The sequence below is a fragment of the Ascaphus truei genome, chromosome 1 (assembly GCF_040206685.1).
Source record: "Ascaphus truei isolate aAscTru1 chromosome 1, aAscTru1.hap1, whole genome shotgun sequence".
Lineage (NCBI taxonomy): Eukaryota > Metazoa > Chordata > Amphibia > Anura > Ascaphidae > Ascaphus > Ascaphus truei.
This window is the reverse complement of record NC_134483.1, coordinates 86,976,018-87,000,374: the sequence shown is the minus strand read 5'-3', so window position 1 is coordinate 87,000,374 and position 24,357 is coordinate 86,976,018. Positions and strand designations below refer to the sequence as shown.

At 44.2% G+C, this 24,357-nt stretch overlaps 1 protein-coding gene across 4 annotated transcripts in view; it reads left to right on the top strand.

The window, feature by feature from the left end:
• The window catches only part of PDE8B (phosphodiesterase 8B), a 323,957-nt gene extending 304,088 nt beyond the window's left edge, over positions 1–19,869 (top strand). For all 4 annotated transcript variants that reach the window (XM_075591122.1, XM_075591112.1, XM_075591105.1 and 1 more), the window contains exons 18-22: positions 224–441; positions 2,963–3,098; positions 4,679–4,846; positions 6,888–7,017; positions 19,165–19,869. In XM_075591122.1, coding sequence (XP_075447237.1) covers positions 224–441; positions 2,963–3,098; positions 4,679–4,846; positions 6,888–7,017; positions 19,165–19,280 — 768 coding nt within the window. In that variant the 3' untranslated portion in view covers positions 19,281–19,869. The remainder of the gene's footprint in view (positions 1–223; positions 442–2,962; positions 3,099–4,678; positions 4,847–6,887; positions 7,018–19,164) is intronic.
• The last annotated feature ends 4,488 nt before the right edge of the window (positions 19,870–24,357 follow it).

The following is a 24,357-nucleotide window of genomic DNA, read 5'->3' as shown; positions in this document are numbered from 1 at the left end:
GTGCTGGAAGGCGTCTTCTGTCCTCCACTTCGAGTTCATCGTTCCCCTTAGAAAATGAGCAAAACAACATGAAGGTTCCTGAATGTCCTATGGGCTCGTGCAGTTCCAGCCTTTTTAACGGTCAGGAAAATTCTATAGGGCAGCTTAAAGGTTAAGATCACAGTTCCATCTGCTTTGTATTGTACTCTGCTAAATGAATGACTAATGATGCTCCTCTCCTTAGGGAAGCCTCGACCAGTTAGACAAAGTAGCTGCTCTAATCGCTGCCACAGTACATGATATAGATCACCCTGGGCGCACCAACTCGTTCCTGTGCAATGCTGGCAGTGAATTAGCAATACTGTACAATGACACCGCAGTATTGGAAAGTCACCATGCTGCACTTGCATTTCAACTCACTGCAAAGGACAACAAGTGTAACATTTTTAAGAATATGGACCGGTAAGTATGATCACATTCTTGATTATCTTTCCAGTGCTTGTATGGGATAAAATAATTACTTATTGCACAGACAAAATGACTGCTTTTTTTTTTTGAAGACCCAGCAATGTGATAATACACAGTAGGTTGTGGTTCATCTCCAAGGAGCACCCTAATACCAACACGCTATTCTCAAGAATACTGCAGCGAAAACTAGTAATGTTAGGGAAAATGTTAAAGGAAACTAACTAAAGTAAATGGTGTTTGTAATTTATAATAGTGCAAACACATCTAAACACTGAATTATCTGATATTTATGGTGTAACAGCTGTAAGAAGAATGTGCCAGATGTATAAAAGCAAAAAATAATTATGGTGAACAAATTAAAAAAAAAAAATAGAGGAGAGGGAGACCAATTTGCTTATATTCCTTAGCTCCTAACAGATCACCCTACACTCCATGTGGTGAGACGATGATAATGGGGAAGATATTCCTGAGAGAGAAAAATCATTTGAATTATTTTTTACATATTTTGTATCTGCATATTTCCCAGGTACCTCACCTCCTTTAAAAGACCAAATTCACATGACTCAGGGAACACATGATTTTTGACATGGTCATTTCTTTAGTGATATTATAGAAATTGGCAAAAAGTGCATGCAAATAGGATGTCAAATCATGCAATCTTTATGCATAGAGAATTCTTTATGAATATGGCAAAAACGCCAGATTTTTATCGCATCAAATTGTATTCCATATTTGGGCAAATCCGTGTTGTGCTTGCCAATTCTTTTTTTGTACATTGCATTGCATTCGCATTGGCAGCTCAACTAGCAGAAATGGTTTTAAGTTCCTGGTCCCCTGCGCAGTTTAACAGTCAATAATAGGTTCCACTTCAAGCAACAGCTCCCCGTAAAGAAGCAAAATACCTACAGTACGCTGCCACCATGTCATAAGAGACTGTGTTAGCAGTGTGGACAGTAGACTTGTGCGTGACTCATGTTATTTACGTGGCTCCAAGATAAGCAGAACATTACATTATGTGATGTGTATCAGCCCACATAAATCTGGACCCTCTCCCCTTTCCACTGTGGAGAACAAATTGCGTAAACGGTGCATAAATGCTTGTTCCCACGGAGTTTCTTTGAACCTTGGACTTTACCTGGATTCCTCAAAAATGCGGTTGTTCTTGGGGGCTCGGATTCTACGTACCTGAACTTGCCCACTGCTAGTGACAACTTTACACACAGATATTATAATGCATAGAATGATAGTGGAATATTAATCAAATTTGGCGTTTGCATGCAATCATTCCCCCATCAAAAACTATTGCATAAATAACCCCTAGTGCTTGTACATGTAACCCTCCTTGCCCGGCTCTAAAGGAGTTTACATCACATGGACTATAAACATGGCATTGCTTAGTCTCTCATATCTGTTCACGGTGCTGGGTTAGTGCAGGCTGGGCATGGATATGCAGATAGAATAAGGAACTTTTATAGTACAAAAAGAGTGGTACAGGGAATACCCGGGCGCTACCCCACACTTCAATAAATAAGGAAAATATGTATTTGTTCTATATTAGAACAACACAACCTTAAGAATCCTATAAGGTTCTCGTCTTCTTCTCGGTCTCTTCCTATGGCTCTAAAAACTCCAAAAGGATCTATCCAGGATCCTTAAAAATACGGAGAGAAAGGAGAAAAAAGGGGGAGCACAGGTCAAAAAGAGCTTTATTCATATCCGTTGATAAGGCTCGCCATACAAGGACATACAGTACTTCATGTTAGACTGGTGGCAAATCATAAAGTTACTCAGTGCTTCTTCCAGTGGTAGCTCTCCTACGCTGGGGAGATTGCTAAGGATCTTTTGGTTAGGCCGATCCAATTATGCTCCATAGCTACTACTCTGAGAACTCCTCTTAAGCGTATGCTTCTTCTGTCCCCGGCATGAGAACAATCATTATCCATTACTACAGGTGCTTCATAAATAGGGCACGTTCCTTAACAGAAAAAAATGCACAGGGACAGGACACTTTTAACATACTTATCTATTAAACATATTTACAGGACTCACAATGAGGTTCTGCAGAACTCTAAGGAATCTACTTCTAGAATATTGGGTGGCTATATATACCCTTCGTTCTCCCTATGGCGACATCACTGGTCACAAGACATCCTACAAATGCTATTGTAGAATCTGAAGATCAGAGAGACATATAAATTATCACAAAGCCTCACGCATTAAAGAAGGTGGAAGTTAGTCTTCAGATATGAAGCATAATGTTCTATATCTCAATCTTTTACTTTTGCAGACTTGTTTTTTTTTCTGAACCTCTTATTTAGGCAGCTAGCAAAATGCAAAAAGGATGGTTCCAAAATGGGTGCCAATTGCTAATGCAATGTTACTTATTTTGCACCAGTATCCTTGTAGAAATTGCTGTTGGCTTTCTATAGTAGTAGTCAATAACTACCTCATGTATAGTCATCTCACATTGTGAAAGCATGGCCCTTTTAGAACAATCACGTTCTTTTCTCATTAGGACTCAATATCGAACGCTTCGTCAAGCCATAATTGACATGGTTTTAGCAACAGAAATGACCAAGCATTTTGAGCATGTCAACAAGTTTGTGAACAGTATCAACAAACCGATTGCAGCTGAGGAAACCAACTCAAATGTAAGACACAGACAGATTTAAATATTTATTTTTGCACCATCAATGTGGAAACTCATGTTACTGTATTACATTTGTAGATCTTCTTTTTGTTTTATTTATCACTATTCAATTATTGATAAATCTAATGTGGAGGGCATCAAACGCACTATTGAAAATGTCCCATATTTGTTATATAATGTGGCTGATCACATAACTTTTGCAAATATACAGTACTGTAGTTCAGGTATGCGCACATTTTGTGGGGGGGGACACACGGTGCTTACAGAGGCTCCACGCTCTTCCCCAAAGCATTTAAGTTAAATGCCGGGGGAGTGTGCGAGGCCTCTGTATGTCACTTACCTTGTCTCCGGCGGCTTCTGGTGACACAGCACCATGGCAACAACACCGCGACGTCACATGACGTTGTGACATCAGAAAACGCCGGACACAAGGTAATGGGGGGAGCATGAGGCGGGGGGGGGGGGGGGGGGAGCTGGCAAGGGGGCACAGAGGAAAAAGTTTCCGCTCCCCTGCTGTAGATGGTACCTGGTTGTAAGTACTGTGTAAGTATTTTCTTCTAATTAGCCTGGAGTTTAGGGCTGGCGCGATGGCGGCAATGGCGGTGCCACTGCACAAGCCCCGCGATTACAGAGGTCCTCACAACTAAACTGACTGCCGGTGGGGAGAGCGCGAGGCCTCTGTAATAGCCTCTTACATTCTCCTCCCGGCATCTTCCCCGCTATAGTCTTATCATTATGGCTCTGCAACGTCAAATGGTGTCGCGTTGCCATGACAACGGGACACCAAGTGGGGCCATGGAACGTCCCATTGTCATGGCAACGCGACACCATTTGATGTTGCGGAGCCATAATGTCAGGACCATACAGGGGGAGATGCCGCCAGCCGCCAGATGTCGCCGGAGAAGAAACATCCAACTTTTGGAATTAATCATTATACTATAATTGTGCGAATCGGAGCACCATGACACAGTAACTCCCATTAACTTTAAAAAGAGTTTAGTGTAGATGTGATAGTGCCCCTATTGCCACTATCACGGTTTAATGAATAAACCCATTCACTGTGTCATTCTGGAGTCCGGATTTTCCACATCACAAATTCTGAGAGGGATGTCATGACTCATGTCATTCAAAGCCAGATGCAACAAAAATGTGTCAACACATGGATACAGGACACAGCATACATGTCAGCAACACAGTGTTTTTCCCATTTTGCATAGAATTGTGATTCTACATCATACCAAAACAATCTACAGCAGGGCCCCGCTTCTCGGCGATCCACTGATACGGCGGCACCGAGAAGTGGGCCGCCATGTCTCCTCCGAGGCCTTGCTGTCGGTGCGCATGCGCAGAACATAGCTTGCGCGTGCAGAACGTAGGTCCCGCGCGCACAAGGGGGGGAATGCCGGGTTGCGCATGCGCACAAGGAGGGGAAATGCCGGGTTGCGCATGCGCATAGCTGAAAATCACTATACGGCGGGCCCTTAGAATGGAACCCGCCGTATGCCCAGGGCCCTGCTGTAGTTGAAAAATGTTGAAACATAGCAGCCATGGCCAATGCTTGTCTTCCTGTCTGTGTTGCAGAGTGATGGCAGCGACTGTGAATGTTCAACCAACGTAAAGAACTCGCCTGAAAACCGCATTCTGATCAAACGCATGATGATTAAATGTGCAGATGTAGCCAATCCCTGCCGCCCTTTGGATTTATGCATTGAATGGGCTGGAAGGATCTCCGAGGAGTATTTTTCACAGGTACTTTACGGTTTATTTAAAAGAAATAGGTTGTCACAGCATATTAATATGAATATTTATGCGTGTTGTCTACTTAGTGCTACTTTATAACTGCATTGAATGATTAATAGTAATAGTAGTTACATGATGAGGGATTTTAGCTCAGTAAAATTCTCTAATGTACCCTTTTTGTAGAGTTACTTACCAGTTTGGAATGAGGAGATTGAGATATAGTAACATCTTTGCAACTATAAAACTATAATTGCACCACCTACGGCTAAGTCCCCGGTGGAGGCTGCTGCGCCTGGCGTCCTGGCGGCGCGTGCACAACTTAAAACCGTGATCTGCAGTCTGTAGGGAGCGATGGGAGGTGCAGGGGGGTGGGGGTGTGGCCATGCTGGGGCAGACAGGGGAATATTTCCCCAGCAGTTTCTTGTACGATTCATACAGATTTTACAGCTTGCTTCAGCTATATGAATATTGGGGGAAATCACTGCAGACTCAAAGTATTCCGGTTAAGTGCCCTACAATATTTAGATAGTTCAGCACATATTACCAATATTCAAACACATAAGAAAACTTTATATATTGTAAACTGTGGAATAGTGGAACTGTGCCACGGGGGCTGGCAAAGTGGTCACAGGTGCAAACACAAATCTGAAATCACTTTATAGAAAGCTGACTGGGAGACCTTCCTTCTCTTTCTCTTCAACTCCAATCCATTCCAGCCTGTGACTAGGTTCAGTAATAACCATTGCAAGGCAAGCTGCATTCAAATTCAGGACATTGTCCAGTCCAAACCAGGTTAAGTTAGGTTAGTACATTCCCTACAAATGTTGCTCAGACCCACCAAATGTGAGATAGTTGGCAACCAACATTCTGGCTGCAAAACTATACTTGCAAAGATCAAAATATATCAATTCAACAACAATACAAAAAGTGAAACAATTCCAAACGTTTTACCAGACAGAGTGGTTGGTACCCATAATTTCTGGGTACCAACCTCTTTGTTATATATTACCTGTATTATTATTGATATATTTTCACCCCCCAGGTATGTGACAACTGTCCCCCAGTTGGCGGCACTGTTGGTCCCATGCAAGGGACAGTAATTTTAATCTGTGCGTGAACACTTGCTCTTTAACGTTTTCAATATGAATCCCTGGCACTTCCTCATCATGTGATTGCTGCTGGAGCTATGGCGATTATTTTGTCAGGGCTGTATGGTAGCACACCACCAGCTGTCCTCTAACTGGGGGACTTTATATACTCCTTCTCACTGTTTCTTTTCAGCGCTAGCAGAAATCGGTGGAACATTAGTGGAACAATTGCAAATAATGTTATGCGCACAGGATTTTCTCATGTCTAGGAACGGCATTGCTCCTGGTTATGACTGGCTCCAGTTCTGGTCTTTGTTAGCCACGTAGAGCCATAAGAGTAGCTGTACTCAAACGAAAATGGGCAATTTCCCCTTTTTCTCTAAGACCTAGCAGAGTTTGCCTTGCCTTGCCTTGCCTCAGAAATATCCACCTCTCCTGTAACAAAACTCTCTTCTCTCTTCTCTGTCTCACTCTCCTCTGCTTTCTATCTGCAGTAGCACAATAGCCCCCATCTTTCTCTCAGAAACGTCTAAAACAGGATTTCCTTTTACAGCTAACAAATTGATAATTAAATATCCATTAAGATATGACTTAAATACTGTGAAATTATTTCCCTGTGTTGCTTAGTGAATACCAGGTGAATAAGATTTAGGTACTAATAAGCCCATTTGCATCGCATTAGGAATAACGCCTGTAAAACGAACACTAAACTTCTAACAGGAATAACATTTAGTTACTGTAACGTTATTCTCTTTACCGAGTATCGTGTTTTTTTTTGGAACAGTGCATTAACTTGCAGTTTGGCAAAGATTCACCAAGCTTTGTAAGGGGTTGAAAGGTAATTTTATGCACAAATTAGACAGTCCATGTAACAGAATGACTGAATGTGTGTATGTTGTGTACACAGTGACTGAACATTCTTATAAGGTGAGGTCAACTCATTCTATTGCTTTGTTTTGTAGACAGACGAGGAGAAGATACAAGGTTTGCCAGTTGTGATGCCAGTGTTTGACCGAAACACCTGTAGCATACCAAAGTCTCAGATATCATTTATAGACTATTTTATAACGGACATGTTTGATGCCTGGGATGGTAAGACTTTTTCTGCAACATTGAAATGTTTTGTGTTTAAAATACTGTAGTTACTTGAGCCAAATATATTTTATATCACCTTGATTAAATTGGAAACTATCTTTTACATGTCATACCTGGTATGGGAATTTTCTGTCCCTTATACACCAGGAATCTAAAGTAATGTTGCTGTAATAGCATTGTTTGCTAAAATATACAATATATTACATTGACTGCTCCTAAGTCACCTAGTGTTACAAGCGGAAAGGTTTCAGGTTGACATTCAAGGTTCAGGGTCATATTTACAAGTGGTACTAAGCTGTAAGGCACGTTATGGTCTATACACTTGAATGTGTTTACTGAAAGGCCTCTTGGTTTAGCACTGTTTAATAAATATTGCTCTGTCTCTTCGATACAATACTAATTGTATTGTATCAGAGAAACCTCAGATTTGCTGCATTGGAGAAACTTCTGGGCAAAGAACTTGGGTCACATCTACATTCAGCTTACATCATGGAACATGAAGCCATTCTTTAGACTGGTTTTAATAACACCGTTTTAGTCTTTATCTTAATGAATTGTAATACAGAGGATAGTGTACAGTGGCGTATCTAGACATGCGCAGGCCCTCGGGCAACATTTTTTTCAGGGCCCCATTATGAGTGAACATATGACCAAGGAGGCGCGAGCTTCCCCCCCCCTCTCATAAAAACCCTCTACATAAAGACATACAAATAACAAGAGGACACATATATGGAGGTAAAAGGCCGCGGCTTATTTATTAACACAAATGGGGATAGCGTACCACCTGTCCGCGCCAGAATGCTCAGGGCTGGGCAACGCAAAGGGGGCACCCGGAAGTACGTCCCGGTGACCTGCCCCCTTGCTTCAAACCCCCCGATAACCAGCCCCGAGCCACTTCTGGGGAACAAGCACCTACCCCCCCCCAACTGCCGCCGCGACAAAGCAATTGGTCCACTGACCCCTCCATCATAATCTTTTCTTCCTTGTCTCGAATATATACTCTTATTTATCTGCAAAATAAAGAATGTTAACACGGAAACAAATTTTTTTTTTTTTTTTAACAAGTCAAAAGGGATGGGTGGGTGGGAAACCGTTGAATGCCAAGGAACAAGTGACAGTTGCTTGTTCCTTGGCTCTATTTAAAAACTAACCACCCCAACTGCCTTCCCTGATCGCGCACGCGACCAACAGCCTAGCTGGGGGGGAGGGGCCGCACCCCCCGGTCAATAGCTGTAGCCACCCATGCGGGCTAGGCCAGCTCTATGACCAAGGAGGCGCGAGCTTCCCCCCCCCTCTCATAAAAACCCTCTACATAAAGACATACAAATAACAAGAGGACACATATATGGAGGTAAAAGGCCGCGGCTTATTTATTAACACAAATGGGGATAGCGTACCACCTGTCCGCGCCAGAATGCTCAGGGCTGGGCAACGCAAAGGGGGCACCCGGAAGTACGTCCCGGTGACCTGCCCCCTTGCTTCAAACCCCCCGATAACCAGCCCCGAGCCACTTCTGGGGAACAAGCACCTACCCCCCCCCAACTGCCGCCACCAACGGGCCTGTTTAACCCCCTTAAATCAGACCCGTACCGCCATACCCCTTATGACCTCTTCCAAACCTTCCTGTAAATCATTATTAAACATATCCACACCCACATCCGACAACTGTACCCCATCTTCCCTAAACCATCCACTCAATTTAAAACTAAACTGCGGGTGACGAATGACCCAACCCCCACATTGAACCAAGAAATTCCCCACCTTCCTGTTTAACCTCTTCCTCGTCTTGTTAACTCTCCCCGGGATACGCGCACCTTTCCAAACCAACCTGCATATTATCTCGAACCAAAATAATTGCACCTTTGGCCAAAACGCTAACATGCGCGCCAAATCTTGCTTAATCTGCTGGAATAAATCAATCGACCGCAATTTTGCCACATCATTACCCCCAACATGAATAATGATGATGTCCGGTGCCCTCCTACCCCTGGCCCTAGAAATTAGCAGCGGAAAAAGACGTCCCCACTGCATCCTTCTCATCCCCCACCACGTTACCTCCACCTGCTCCATACTCAAACTTAAATTCTTTCCATAGGGGCGCGAATCCGCCCTCTTCCCCGCCCAGTGTACCATTGAATCTCCCACGATCCAAATTACCACGAAATCTGAGGAGGCAAAAACATGGTGGGAAAAAAGAAAAACAACAGCAGAGTGATTACTCTATCGCAACATTCTCCCCTACCAAATCCAGCCTGATGTATGTCCGGTAACTGTCTGACTTCCAGCGCCCAATCCTCCGTATCTTTGCAACCGCGAGCCTAACGCGTGCTGCTTCCGTCGCTGCCCCAATGCGAAAAGAATGCGTTCCATACTGCCCCCCTTCTAACCCTTGCTGCTTGAGACACATCCAAAAGACCCGCAAATATTGAAACCTTGACAATGCCCCCCCGTTCTTGTGCACTAACAGTGGACCCCCTTGTTCTGGCCTAATGGCCAACTAAACTTCCAACGCTTTTACTGGGCACACCACACTTCCAGGCAAGCCCTTCAACAAGATCCCCGCTCCCTTTCCTTTCTGATCCGTTTTAGACCTCCGTACCAGCAACCTCACCAAACCTTCTCCTAAACTTACGTCAGCCCACTGCAAGCCACCCCCTCCTTTCTTCGATACACAAACCAATTCACCTGCTCGCAGAGCTGCAAAAAATGCTATGATGAATGTGACCTTAAAAAGTACTGCCTCAAAACTGGAAGAGCATACCACGTCTGTGGCCCGCAACAAACCTTCCAAAATTACCGGCGTCACTGGTCTTCTGCCGTCCCTGCTAGTTATCCTTTTAACCATGCCTGCTAGCACCTTCCTTACCACAAAACACTTGGACACATCAACCCTACCATTCAGCCTAAGGAAGAACGATATACCCGCCATCTTTCTCCCTATGGATCCACCAGCTAAACCCTTGTCCCTCAAACTCATCATGTGACCCAGCAAAATGTCTACCTCCGAGATCTTTCCTCCCGCCAACCTTTCCGCCTCCCGAAATTCTCGCCAAGCAGCCACCTAAGCACCCCACGTACCCGGGGCGAGTGAAGCCTTGATGAAATCAATCACACCTCCGTTACCAGATCCCACAAGACTGCTGGGCACCGTTCGCCCTGGGTCTCTGCCCCCGGTGCCAACCTCCGAAACCGCTCCATCTGCAAACGTGATAATGCATCAGCAATGTTGTTCTCCACTCCAGGAACATGCCTAGCCTTGAAACCTATATTAAGCTGTAAACACCGTAACACAAAATGCCTCAACAGAACCAACACTGGTGGGGACCGTGAACCAAAATTATTCACAGCCTCCACCACACCCAAGTTGTCGGACCAAAACGTCACCTCCCTGTTAGCAAACTTGTCCCCCCAAAGATGTAGAGCCACTAGTAAAGGGAAAAGTTCCAAAAATGTCAGATTCCTGATAAGCTGAGTCCCTCGCCAATCCTCTGGCTATTCCTCCGCACACCAAGCTCCATTAAAATATGCACCAAACCCTAAAGACCCAGCCGCATCCGTAAATAGCTGCAGCTCATCGTTCCGTGCTGGACGCCCCCTCCACAACGTCCTTCCGTTGTAACTCTGTAAGAATTCTTGCCACACCGCCAAATCCTTCCGAATATCTGTTGTGACCCGAATGAAGTGGTTGGGACGCCTTACCCCCGCTGTAGCTGCTGACAAGCGCATGGAAAACACCCTTCCCACAGGCATAATGCGAGCTGCAAACACCAAATGGCCCATCAAAACCTGAAACTGTCTTAATGAGGCCTTCCTAAGAAGCATGAAATCCTTTATCATACTCTCCAAAACAACTAACTTCTCAGGAGGTAACCTATATTCCCTGTTCACTGAATCAATTACTATGCCCAGAAAACTGAGAGTGGTTGTGGGTGCCACTGTTTTTTCATTCGCCAAAGGAACCCCAAATTCGCGCGCCATGGCTGAAAATGAAAAAGCCACCTTGCGCACAAATCAGACCCCTGCGGACCAACGAAAAGGAAATCATCCAAATAATGTATGATCCCTGCTGCCTGCACCCTATTGCGGACCACCCACTCCAAAAATGTGCTGAATGTTTCAAAATAAAAACAAGACAATGCACAACCCATAGTTAAACACAGGTCAACAAAATAACGCCCTTCCAACATACAGCCCAATAAATGAAAACAATCTGGATGTATCGGCAAGAGTCTGAAAGCTGACTTAACGTCAGCCTTCGCCATCAATGCCCCCTGCCCCATCCTTCCCACCAAAGCCGCCGCTTGATCAAAAGTGGCGTAGCTTATGGAGTATAAGTCCCTATCTATCCCGTCATTAACTGACGACCCTTTCGGGTAAGACAGATGTTGAATTAACCTGAAAGCCCCCGCCTCCTTTATCGGAACCACTCCCAACGGTGACACCCTAAGATTTTTTGGGGGCGGGGAAAGGAAAGGACCCGCCATTCTGCCCAACTCAATCTCTTTATCAATTTTTTCTTTTGCCACATCCCCATTCAACCTGACCGTCTTCAAATTCCTCTCGCCCCCCGATCCCTCCTGATACTCAAAGGGGATCCTGAATCATTCCTTAAACCCCTCTCGTAATAAGCTAGCTGCCCGTCTATTGGGGTATTTTTCCAGCCAAGGCGCCATTGCCTCTGCTAAAACTGGCGTTCCCGCCTTCCTGAACAGCCTGCTGTCCTGCTCCCTTGAAACCCTTACTATCTTTCTTAAAGCACTTTGATTTGGGATGCTGACCCCCGCACCCAGCGCAAGTATGTTGGAATCTACAATTCTCAAAATTGCATCTTAACTCGTTGTAACGCCAACATACCCCCGACTGCTTCCCACCTGCACGCCCTCTCCCTGATGTGCGCACCTGAAAATGCTCCCACCAGACCCCTTTGAGGCTATTTGACCCACGAAAGGACGACCCCCCGTGTTTCTGAAACGCTTTTCTAATCGTATCCTGAATACTTAAAAAGCGCCGAGCATAAATGCGGATCCTTTTCCCCCGCAACGCCCGCCAAAATCCCAAATGCCTGCGACCAATTACTGAACGTGCGAGGAAAAAGACGCTTTTCCACATCCTCCTTTTTAGCCTCCCCCTTTTTTTTTTTTTTTTTTTTTCGATTTAGCTACCGCTTCATTGTAACCCGGAAGCAATGACCAAATCTCAACGTAATCACCCGCCCAAATCTTTTCCTTTACTTCCTTTGACAAATGCACGCCTAAGGAACGTGATATGGTCGTACATGAGTCCCCATAGGCCGCACCGGGCAAGCTTTTTGAACCTGCCAATGGCCTTCCGAGCCCTGTCCCCTGCCCAGCACCTGAATTCACCACCGGATGCTCACCTAACAAACTAACAACTGCCGTTAAATCAGCTCCTTGTCCCGCCACATGCACCGGCAATGCTGTGGCCGATGCCAACGCATCTTGAATAACTTTCGGCACTGTGCTAAGGGTACAACCTGCTGTACTCTCCACACCCAAAGACACCTGAGCCAACTCTCCACCGACTGTTCCACGGTTGCTCCCCACGTCAAGCACTGAATCTGACCCCCCCTGCTGCTCACTTGACTTGTATGCCTCCACTGCTTGCTTAGTGGATAATAACGTTGTCATCGGCAATAAAGCTAACTGAACGCCCTTAACCACCACACTAATCATTCTTGCCTCGGCATCGCCCGCTAACCCCAACTCCAACACCTGTGGCCCAGGGGAGCTAACAATGCCCGGCAAGGTAACGCCCTTATTTCCCAAACAAGCAACTCTTTTTCGCTTACCCTTCGATGCCCCAGTCCCGGCGGTGTTTTGAACCGCCTGTCGGGACCTGCCCCAAGACCCTTGTCCTCTAAGCTTCTGACAGCAAGCTCAACCCGAGGCCCGGACCGCTTGCGAGCCGTGGACGACGTACCAGCGCCACAAAGCGAGGTCGACCGCGTCCCGGCCGTTCCAGATTTACCTGTAAATGAGGAAGCAAATATTAAACCCCCAATTAAGCTAACCTTTATTCCTGAATAAACTCTTATTTATTTATTTATTTATTTTTTAAAAGGACCAATCCTTTACCTACGTTCTCTTCTAGGCTGGGACCAAACCCCCCAACCTTTTTTTTAAAATTTTTTTTTTTTTTTTTTTTTTTTATTACCAACCATCCTTTTCCAGCCTTCCTTTCCCCAGTAACCGGCTATAGCGAGCATGTCGGCCCCCTCCCAAAATCCCCCTCTTTTTTTTTTTTTTTTAAGGGGAGAAAGGGAACACTTAGGCACCTACAGTACTGCTCGCCTCCATCCATGCTCTTGTTTTTTTTTTTTTTTTTTTTTTTTATAAGGTTGGGACCCATGTCCCACCCCTGTTTTTCCAGGGACCCATGTCCCACCCTTGTTTTTTTTTTTTTTTTTTTTTTTTTTTTGTTTTTTTTTTTTTTTTTCAGGGACCCATGTCCCACCCCTGTTTTTCCAGGGACCCATGTCCCACCCTTGTTTTTTTTTTTTTGTTTTGTTTGTTTTTTTTTTTTTTTTTCAGGGACCCATGTCCCACCCTTGTTTTTTCCAGGGACCCATGTCCCATCCCTGTTTTTCAAGGGACCCATGTCCCACACCTGTTTTTTCCAGGGACCCATGTCCCATCCCTGTTTTTCAAGGGACCCATGTCCCACACCTGTTTTTGTGGAGACCCATGTCCCACACCTGTTTTTCCAGGGGCCCATGTCCCACACCTGTTTTTGTGGAGACCCATGTCCCACACCTGTTTTTGTGGAGACCCATGTCCCACACCTGTTTTTGTGGAGACCCATGTCCCACACCTGTTTTTGTGGAGACCCATGTCCCACACCTGTTTTTTCCAGGGACCCATGTCCCATCCCTGTTTTTCAAGGGACCCATGTCCAACACTTGTTATTGTGGGGACCCATGTCCCACACCTGTTTTTGTGGAGACCCATGTCCCACCCCTGTTTTTCCAGGGGCCCATGTCCCACACCTGTTTTTGTGGGGACCCATGTCCAACACTTGTTTTTGTGGGGACCCATGTCCCACACCTGTTTTTTGTGGAGACAAATGTCCCACCCCTGTTTTTCCAGGGGCCCATGTCCCACACCTGTTTTTGTGGGGACCCATGTCCAAACTTGTTTTTGTGGGGACCCATGTCCCACACCTGTTTTTGTGGAGACCCATGTCCCACCCCTGTTTTTCCAGGGACCCATGTCCCACACCTGTTTTTGTGGAGACCCATGTCCCACCCTTGTTTTTTCCAGGGGCCCATGTCCCACACCTGTTCATGTGGGGACCCATCTCCCAGGCTTCTCCCAAAAGTCACCCAGCCTTCAACCAAATAGGCTGTGATTTCCAAAAACTCCGCCATGACATACCCTTCTGCACCACCAATGCTTCCCGTGCTCCGTAACTAGGACCCCCTTCATCACTTGATGATGGCCACGCCTCAGCGCAGGTAGCATGGGAACCGCCCTGTCCTCTCGCGTTTTCACGACTACCCAAACTTCCTTGATCACTTCCAGCTTTCAGCACTAGTGCACACATCTGCTTCTGAAACCATCCTTCCTCATGGTTGTGCGCCTCCGCCAAAAGCTGCATGGTGCTGACCTGAAAGGACATCGCTACTAGCGCTGTAATTTATCCAATGGCTCGTCAAACACTGGTTTAATTCCACCACCTAAATCCTGCCAGCAAACTACTCTTGAACTCTTGCCTGGCCGATCTTCCACGAAAACCAGTTCACTTGAATAGACTTAGAACCGCTCTAAAGCTGTAATAACATAAACAACCCCGCATTAATGCTTGTATCTTTATTTTTTTTTGTTTTTTTAAGTATGATGTCACCCACGACACGAAAAACCTTAAAATTGGCTTCCATTAACCACAACCAAGACCAACCTCAAAAGGGGTTTTTTTTTTGTTTTGTTTTTTAAAAAACCTTTTTTTTTTTTTTTTTTTTTAATATATATCTTTATTTCTTTCATTTTTTTTTTTTTTTTTTTTTTAAATGGACAGCCCCACCTGACCGCCTCCCACTGTTTAAAAGAGTGGAAAGAAAAAAGAGGGGGAAGGAAGAGGGCCAATATCTCCCCAAGGAGGAGGGAGGAGGGGGGGGGCAAAAGCCCACCATTCCAGCCAAACCACCAACAGCCCCCTCCCCCAGCCGTAACAACCGCCTTGCCCCCAGCCCCCCCCAAAAAACCCCACCCCCTGATCATCGTCAGGAGGCGGAACCACATGACACTCATGTTCCCTTGCCATTAGCCCAACCGCACGGCTAAGCGTGGGCTGGGCGAGCCTCTCTTCCCCCCCCCAGCCACACAAGCGGCCACAATAGGAGGACAGGAACAGGGCTCACAAACGGCGCCAAGCAAAAAACCTCCTCCTGCACGCCGATGCGCCTTCCTACACGCATCAGACCCAGGTAGGAGTCACTCTCCTCATCCTTCTCCCTCCTCCCCCCGCCGCTGCCACCAATAAAACCGCGCGAAAACGAAAGGCAGGACAAAAACCTATCCCTACTTGCAATCCCCCACCCCCTCCCCCCGAGCACCGGCAAAAACACACCGGGGGGAAGGGGGGGGGGCGAAGGGTCCCTCACCACGAGGAAGGAAGGGAGGTCCCACGCAGGACAAAAAACAACAGCCTTACCTGCAATCACCCCCCCCGAGCACCGAGCACCGGCAAAACCGGCAAAAACACACGGGGGGGAGGCGGAGGGTCCCTCACCACGAGGAGGGAAGGGAAAATCCCTCACCCCGGGAGGGGGGCCCAAATCAAACAATTTTAACCTACTAAACGCAGGAGAAGAGAGGAGAGTGTGTGAAACCGTTGAATGCCAAGGAACAAGTGACAGTTGCTTGTTCCTTGGCTCTATTTAAAAACTAACCACCCCAACTGCCTTCCCTGATCGCGCACGCGACCAACAGCCTAGCTGGGGGGGAGGGGCCGCACCCCCCGGTCAATAGCTGTAGCCACCCATGCGGGCTAGGCCAGCTCTATTCTGTAGATTCAGGAGTTTCCATCTGGCCCCCCGCACGTGATGGTGGCTCTGCGAGCCCCCCCCCCCCCCCCTCTTTTACACATCCTCACTCACCTCATGTATTTCTCTCCCCCTTCTCATACCCCCTCCCTCACTACCCCCTTTTCCTTTCAAATTCCCCCCCGCTATCACTCCGTAACCACCCCACTCCACACTCAATCCAGCTCCCTCAATACCCTCCTCACATTCATTCCCCCCTCACATTCATTCCCCCCTCCACCTTGGCCACACACAGATACAATTCAACCCCTACAATACAGTACCCCCCCACAATACACAAGTTACAATAACCACCTACACACACTACGATAACTCACCACCCCCACCCCCCCCACACACACACACAACCACACACACACACTACAATAAACCCCCCACACTAAAAATAACACCAAACACACGGACACTGCAATAGAGCCCCCTGAGGATGAGAGGGGGGGGGGTATTGGGAGGATGAGGAGGGGGGAGAAGCTGAAGAGCAGAGGGGGCTTCTGACTGTTTCTGAGGAGTGGAGGTCTGACCGAGCTGCTGTTGATGCGTCTGATAATGTAAATATGCATAAACGCAGGGGAGAAACATGGTGTTTTTGCACCCGGGGCAAGTTTCACCAACTGTGCCCCCCTCCCCCCAGCACACTGACAGACACTGAAGCACACACAGCACACTGACAGAGCAAAGTGTAACTGAAATTTACACACAAACAGACACAGCATACTGAAACACTGACAGACTGAAACACACACCGCAAATTGACACACAAACCTTCCCACATCAGCACATAGTAACTCCTTCCCCTGATGTAATGGAGAGCAGGAGAGGGCAGAGCTCTGCAGCTCCCTGCCTCAGTTCCGCCCCCAGCCTCTGCTGCCTGCTCTCTCAGTAAACCTGCCCCCCCCCCCCTCACTCACAGCTCCCGATCCAGCTTTGATGCTGTGCTGTGAGCACTGACTGAAGCTGTCACCGTGGCTGTTAAGGGGACTGGGGGGGAAAGGGGGCCCTGACCTCAGTGATTGGACTGCTACACCGCTGGGCCAAATCTCCCAGATCTCCTCCCTTCCGACGGCCCTGAGCGGGCCCCCCGAGTTATAGCTACGCCCGTGATAGTGTATAGTATGTAGTGCTGTACATAGTGCAGAAACAATGAAGTAGCTCATAATTACTTTTTAAGAACAGGATGAAAAAGCCAATCTCTAAAGCTCTTTAATGAAACTATAACTTATGTTGATATTGGTGTCTATTTATCAGTCTCTATGCTGCAAGACTGGGGCAGTCCCAGCTACCCCTATCTTCTGGTTTTGGTCCATTGAACCACCACATTGCCACACCCTTTGTTGTGTTTTCAGATAATTAAGATACTTATTTTCTTAACAATGTCTTATTCTGGGATACTATTATAACATTGTGATACCAGGTAAATTCTTCCTGACATTCGCAGTAGCATAATATCTTTGTTATCTCCCTTGTTCGATGTTGCAGATAATGAGACTGTGTGGAATTCACTTTAACAAACTTCCCTTAGGACCTAAGGACGGAGAAACATATCATTAGTTTTCACAGACCCTTGTACCTAAAAACATGCTCTCATTTTCCCAGGGACTTGTTTCTGGGTGCATGCATAAAACAGTAAAAAAAATAAAAATACTTAAAATGGACATGAGAATTATCTGTCATTGTCCTTAAAGAAGATTCTTGAATGGCGGTGCAGCTGCCTTGGAAAAAATTAGTGGGACCAAACTTGCAAGGAACTGGGTACAACAAAGTTTAATGGCACATAAAAACAGCAACAGACAAACTCTGATGACACGTTTCAGCCGCAACGGGCCTTTGACAAAGGCCCGTTGTGGCTGAAACGCGTCATCAGAGTTTGTCTGTTGCTGTTTTTATGTGCCATTAAACTTTGTTGTACCCAGTTCCTTGCAAGTTTGGTCCCACTAATTTTTTCCAAGGCAGCTGCACCGCCATTCAAGAATCTTCTGCATTGCATACCACTTCGGTAGGAGCACGCCCCACAGCACCTGGATTTCCAGAGACTTGTGAGTTCTTTTTTTCCTTCTTTCACTGTACCCATGGCCTGTGACACCCATACAAAATATACCCCTTACAGAGGTTAGTGGGAGTCTACAAAGAGTGGCTTTAAGGGTTATTAGTGATATGGATATACTGATTCAAGTACAAAGCTGTGTGTATATGGAACAACATTACTGTTTGCATTGATACATGGATGTTCCCTGTGAGCATTGCATAGGAGTTTTATCTCCTATTCCTTCACATTGTCCTTAAAGAGGAGACATTGCCTGCCTGGTATCGGAAGGACCGCTTCCTGTGATACCAGTTGGTGTCATAGTCCAAATTTTCCCTGATCTTGACTCACAGAGTGGTCCTTTCATCTTTATAAGAAGTGGTTGTTGCTTATCTGATGGAATCAGGTCTTTTATCTTTGGTCTTTTTGTAGCTGATTTTGGATATGGAACATCTCTGGCTCCCAAATGACTCGCAGATATCATGAATCTGTAAAGTTTATACACCTAGGGGGGAGAGAACATTTTGAGGGGTCCATTTAGGAGTCTCTTCCAGGCATCCAAATCTATAATTCACCTGGGGAGATAAAGATCAAAGCGCCTTAGCAGGTATATGTGTTTGCTCAGATTAACCTGCCTTTCTTGTATATAATTTACATTGAATTTACATTATATATATATATATATATTATACGCACACGCACACGCAGACACTTTCTGTTTAAAATCTTGGATTCTGCATTACAAACTTTTTATAGTAACAATAGTACTGTATTGCTAAATTTCTTTAAAATTGTTAAAATATCTTCCCAATTTGCCTAATTATACCTAATTTTGCTGACGAATCCTGTGCTGTCTGGAGTTGTATAGGCTGCAGATAGTGTTCAAAGTCGTATATATGTGTACTCATACTCCATACTACTTTACATTGATGTATGTTTATTTCCAGGGAGTCCTGAACATTAGCAACAACTTTAAATGTCTCTGCAATGCATTGCCTTACAATTCTGATTTTAATGTTTCTTTCCTGAAGAATGACTTTCATCTACTGTACTTCTCTTTCAGCTTTTGCACATTTGCCCAACCTCATACAACACTTAACGGAAAACTACAAGTACTGGAAATCGTTAGATGAGTTAAAGTGCAAGAGTCTCAGGTGTTCATCTGATACAAGCAAGTGAAGAAAGATCAAACAGTGACCTCTCGACCTACCTGCACTGTGAATCGTTTACCAATGTAGTAATACAGGACAATGGACACTTATTTTCTGTACAGTGTACATAAAACCAATGTACGACAAACACGACGAGGGTCAGTTGTCAAGGCCCCTGGGGTGACAAGGATTTAAAGGAAATACAAAGGGGTCTATTTATCAATGCACTTAGGGAAGCCCACTTTTTTTTTTTTGTGCTTTTTTTTCAATGTTTTAAAGATCGTCTGGCATCAAAAACCTGCAAGGCAAACTGCTATCCTAATCCATTTTACATGAACTTGTTCTTTGGTGGCTACTGACTAATCTCCAAAATCTTTATTGCAGTGTTAACCATCATTCATTGTAATGTGAGTTAATGATCATTATCCCCTGCAGTGCCTACTTAGTAGACAACTTCATTTGTTGTAATTGCCGCGCTTTGGATAGATTTCCATACAGATGCAGCGGCCGTTATTCGAACATTTCTCGAAATGGATTTCGAGATCTCTCTGTGATCCTCACTCGTTTTGCCGCAGCAGACTAATGGCCCATCGGATTAAGACAGCGGGGGTCCCTGCTGTGTGAGTCCTACCGGGGTCTGCCTGTCTGTAAGAGACTCGCAGTAAGAGATAGGCTGAATCAGTCACTAACTGCGCGCCTCTCACAGGCGATCGCAGGTTTGTATTTCATTTTAAACATTACTGTAATGTAGCAGGGGGTCTCCGGAGCTGAACCGCATTGATTTCAGGTCCCGAGACCCCCTACTTCCCGAGATACAGGCCCCGTTATGGGGTGCCGGTATCTCCTATGCATGGAAATGTCTCGCGTCACGTCTCGGGAAGTAGGGGGTCCCCGGACCTGAAATCAATGCGGTTCAGCTCCGGAGACCCCCTGCTACATTACTGTAATGTTTAAAATGAAACAAAAACCCCGCGATCGCCTGAGAGGCGCGCAGGTCGAGTGACTGATTTAGCCTATCTCTTACTTCGCGTCTCTTACAGACAGGCAGACCCCGGTAGGGCTCACACAGCAGGGACCCCCGCTGTGTTAATCCGATGGGCCATTATGTCTGCAATGTAACATCTCAGACCACCACGTGGCATAGCCCAGGATTTACCCTGGTAAATGTTCGAATAATGGCCGCTGCATCTGTAGATCTTTTGCCAGACATAAAACTGTAATGAATAACGCCAGTTTGGGCAACTTTTTGCACTGTTCCAATTTATGTACCAAACTTTGGTTAACTTACAATTTGTCACAAATTAATATAATCAAGCTTAATTTTCTCTATGTTAAGTAGTGAGTGACATAATTACATCATCTTTGACCAAGTAACCACAAATCGCAACACATTTCTACATAGTCTGGAACCAATGGAAAAACAGTTCCTTGGAAAATCAGTTTTACTTCTGCACTATTTCTTTGGGCTTGACATGTAAACATTATCAGTTTATCAAATTCCTCACACAAAAATACCCCTATAAAAAGGAACACATGAATAGACATTTTTATTTCATACAAACATTTCATTGATATAACGGTCATTAGAACTAGATTTACTTGCAATGAACATATACTGTACACATTTTGTGTATAATAGCGCTCAGTGATTAGATTATGAGCACCTTTTATGTGAGGATGCTTAATATAAAGACCTTTAAATAATCCTGCGGAATGAAGGACCTACCAAGAGACCATTTTTAAACGTCTCATCACTCTGTACCACAAACTTGGCTCAATATTATGTTCAGAATCAAATTAGTAATGTTTATCACACAAAAGATGGAGCAGTTTTAGTTGCAAACAAAATTGCAGAGACCTCCATCTTTTTTGTGATTTACTATGTCTATGCCCTCAGTTGGACCATTGGGTTAGTCTACAGCAGGAACTTTATACTGTTTCCCTTTTTGGCAATTGGTCTATAGACTTAAACTAGTCGTGTATAAATTAATGACCATAGATACTCACAAACATTTTGGAGGCTGTATATTTTGGGTGTGCTCAACTATAATTTATAAAGTTGACTTAAAGAGGCCAAAACCTAAAGTAGCACCCTAAAAAAGGTGCATCTTGATATTCATAGGACACATACTGTACTTTGTATAAAGTGTAAAGGGCTAAACGTGTCATCACTTATGGGGCTGTCTTTCAAAGTTTTCTTTTTACAAGACAGGTTGAATACCAATTGAAAAATATCAGCAGACTTATTCTGTTCCTATTTTATATTGTAGGAGACAAACCCTCTCTAATGCAATAAGCAGCAATGCTCCAATACCACACCACTGGATTCTTGTCTCCTCGGGATAACACGTCTAAATACTTGAAATGCCAGAGCTTCAAATATTGTCTTTGCTTCTTCTCCAGTGTTTGTCTAGCTGGACCTCTGTGAGGCCACACTAAAAGCAACCCAAATGAAGCTGGCATCATATTTTTACGTAGGTATAGTTTTGAAGTCTGAAGTGAGAGCATGTAATGCATTAGTCTGTGAATTTCAATGTGGTGTACATATTTTCAGGAGGCTAATAGCCCCGCTCGGATCTTTACAGCCAATACAAAAGAGAGAGAGAGAGAGAGAAAGAGAGGGAGAACGAGAGGGAGAGAGAGACCGAGAGAGAAAGAGAGGGAGAAAGAGGGAGAGGGAGAGAGAGACCGAGAGAGAGACCAAACACCTATTCCTAGTAGCAGTTATCAGATAAAATACTGCATGCTGTTAGAGGGCTTCCCATCTGCCTTGAATAGCCTACCAATAGGAAGAAATAGGAGAAGGAAACTTGCTGTGTGTAGACCAGTGTTTTTCAACAGGGGCACTTAGGATCCCTAAAGGATTCCCTGCAATTTTGAGGTCATTTGAAAATGTACCAAATTCAAAAGAATTTACAATGCTTCTGATCTCAGATGCGCTATTAGAAAGAGTTGCGGTTCCTTACAATGCATCTGATCTCAGACACGCCATTAGAGGTTGTGGTACTGCAAAATTTGACAATATAATTATAGGGTTCCTTAACCAAAAAAAAAAGGTTGAAAACCACTGCCGTAGGCGTACTTAATGGGAAACTGCAAGACCGTAGCATGATACTTTGAAGCTATTCTTAGAATAAGGCCATAAAAGTGCCCTCAACTAATATCACTTTTCTATGAAGCAAAAATAAGATGCAAAATTGGCACAGCTTTAGAACATTGGTCGACCCCAACAGACTTCCCTCTTTGAAAGATATTTTTTTTTAGTAAAAAGTGTTTGAGCACCACAGAAAATGTTTAATGTATTTTTTATTTTTTAAATGCCTATTTGGAAAGCATACGTGTCCCACCAATGCCATTTTCCAGTTGCCGTTTTTACCTATCCAAAGCAAATCTGGGGTAGGAAGTGTTTTCTGAAAAAGACCAATGAAATGCCGTTCTGCATCAGTCTACCCCACTGATCTATTAAATCTTTTCAGTGGAACTCTTAACCTGGTTTGATCTACTTTAGCAACCGAGCAGAAGCCATATAAAGACAAAAGTAATGTTCATGTGGAAATGTCATTTTTCTTCTAAAATATAATGAAGTGTAATGTATCTTTCATCACAAAATAATATTCATTTGAAGTTATTAAATAACACATTAGCTTTGTACAGAATTATTGAATGCAACAATTATGTTGTTACTTAAGTAGACACTATCTGTAAAAGTCTGTGTAATAAACCATACTTTCAGAAAGAGAGGATTTAACCTCTAAAAAGAAAAAATGGAAAAGGAATCAGACTGATCACTTTCTGTAAAGCTGCAGATCAGTATTCAGGAACAAAGTTGTAAGATTTTAGATCTGCCATCCCCCCCTAACCCCCCATCTATTGTGTGTTACATTAAATGATAATCTATTGATCTGTATATTTGTTATGGGGTTGTAAACTATATATTTCAGTGTTTTACTTGCATAATGTAAAACCCTGCAGGTGCAGAAGGTATATAGGGTAAAACCAGCCATATCTTTTATTAGTTTAAAAGGGTATTTTAACTTGCAAATCTCCCGAAGCACAAATACATATTTTTGTACATCTTATGTGATCATAAATTTAAATGCAAATTATCAATGCAGATTTTAGTAAAGTCTTTGTACAGTACCATAGAAGCCGTATACACACAATATGTAAACTGATTTTAATGAAATAATTCCGTTTTTAACACTGTGCACTTCAAGTTTCATTATACAAGCTGTGCGTGCACTTCAGGTTTCATTATACAAGCTGTGATTTAAAGCAAAAACGTACTATGTTGTCACTAAAAGTGTTTAACCTCATCAAAGCCAAAGTGGTCATCAATGCACTGCTGGCCTGTCTGGAACTGAAACAGCTTAAGTAATTATGAATTGGTTAAGCTTCATTTTAATACAGGCCTATTTATAAGTAGCTTGGTTATGACAATGAAGTTATCAGCAAGTAACTATGTAACGTGCCAATATATTTTCTATGTTTTGTACCAAGTTAAACAAATGGAAACATTCATAAAATTTACATGCAGAGAAATGTACATAAGCTATATTTTTGTTGGAATTGTAATAGAACACTCCTTTGACATGGCAAAAAGCAGTTTGCTTTGTATTATAATGCTGCATTGTGTAAGTCTGATTAATTAGTTTGTGTGAAGTCTCAGTATACATTAAGACGATCATGTGAGTTAATTTGTCAAATAACCTTTAATATGTTTTTCAAAAATGTTGATTTTACACTTTGCTAAATGTTTGTTTTTTTACACCATGCTAGGATTGACAATTCTATTGGCTGTAAAAACAAGAAGTATTACCCCTTTGTTACTAGATAATGCTGGAATGTATTGGTGTGTGCTGCAGCTAGGACTGCAGTGCACAACTTACTAAAAACCTTGAAACATGTTGCCCAATATGTGAAGCTGCTTTTCAGTAACCTATATTGGTTTCTCAAACCGTGTGCTGTTGTATTGGGGAAAAAGGGCTTTAAAAGTGAAGGCATTTAGGAGCTCCTATTGAGAGGAGTTCCAATTCGTACCAGCCAGTGAAGGTCATACTTATTACCAGCCTGTAACAGACCTTATTACTGGCAGAGGAAGTGAA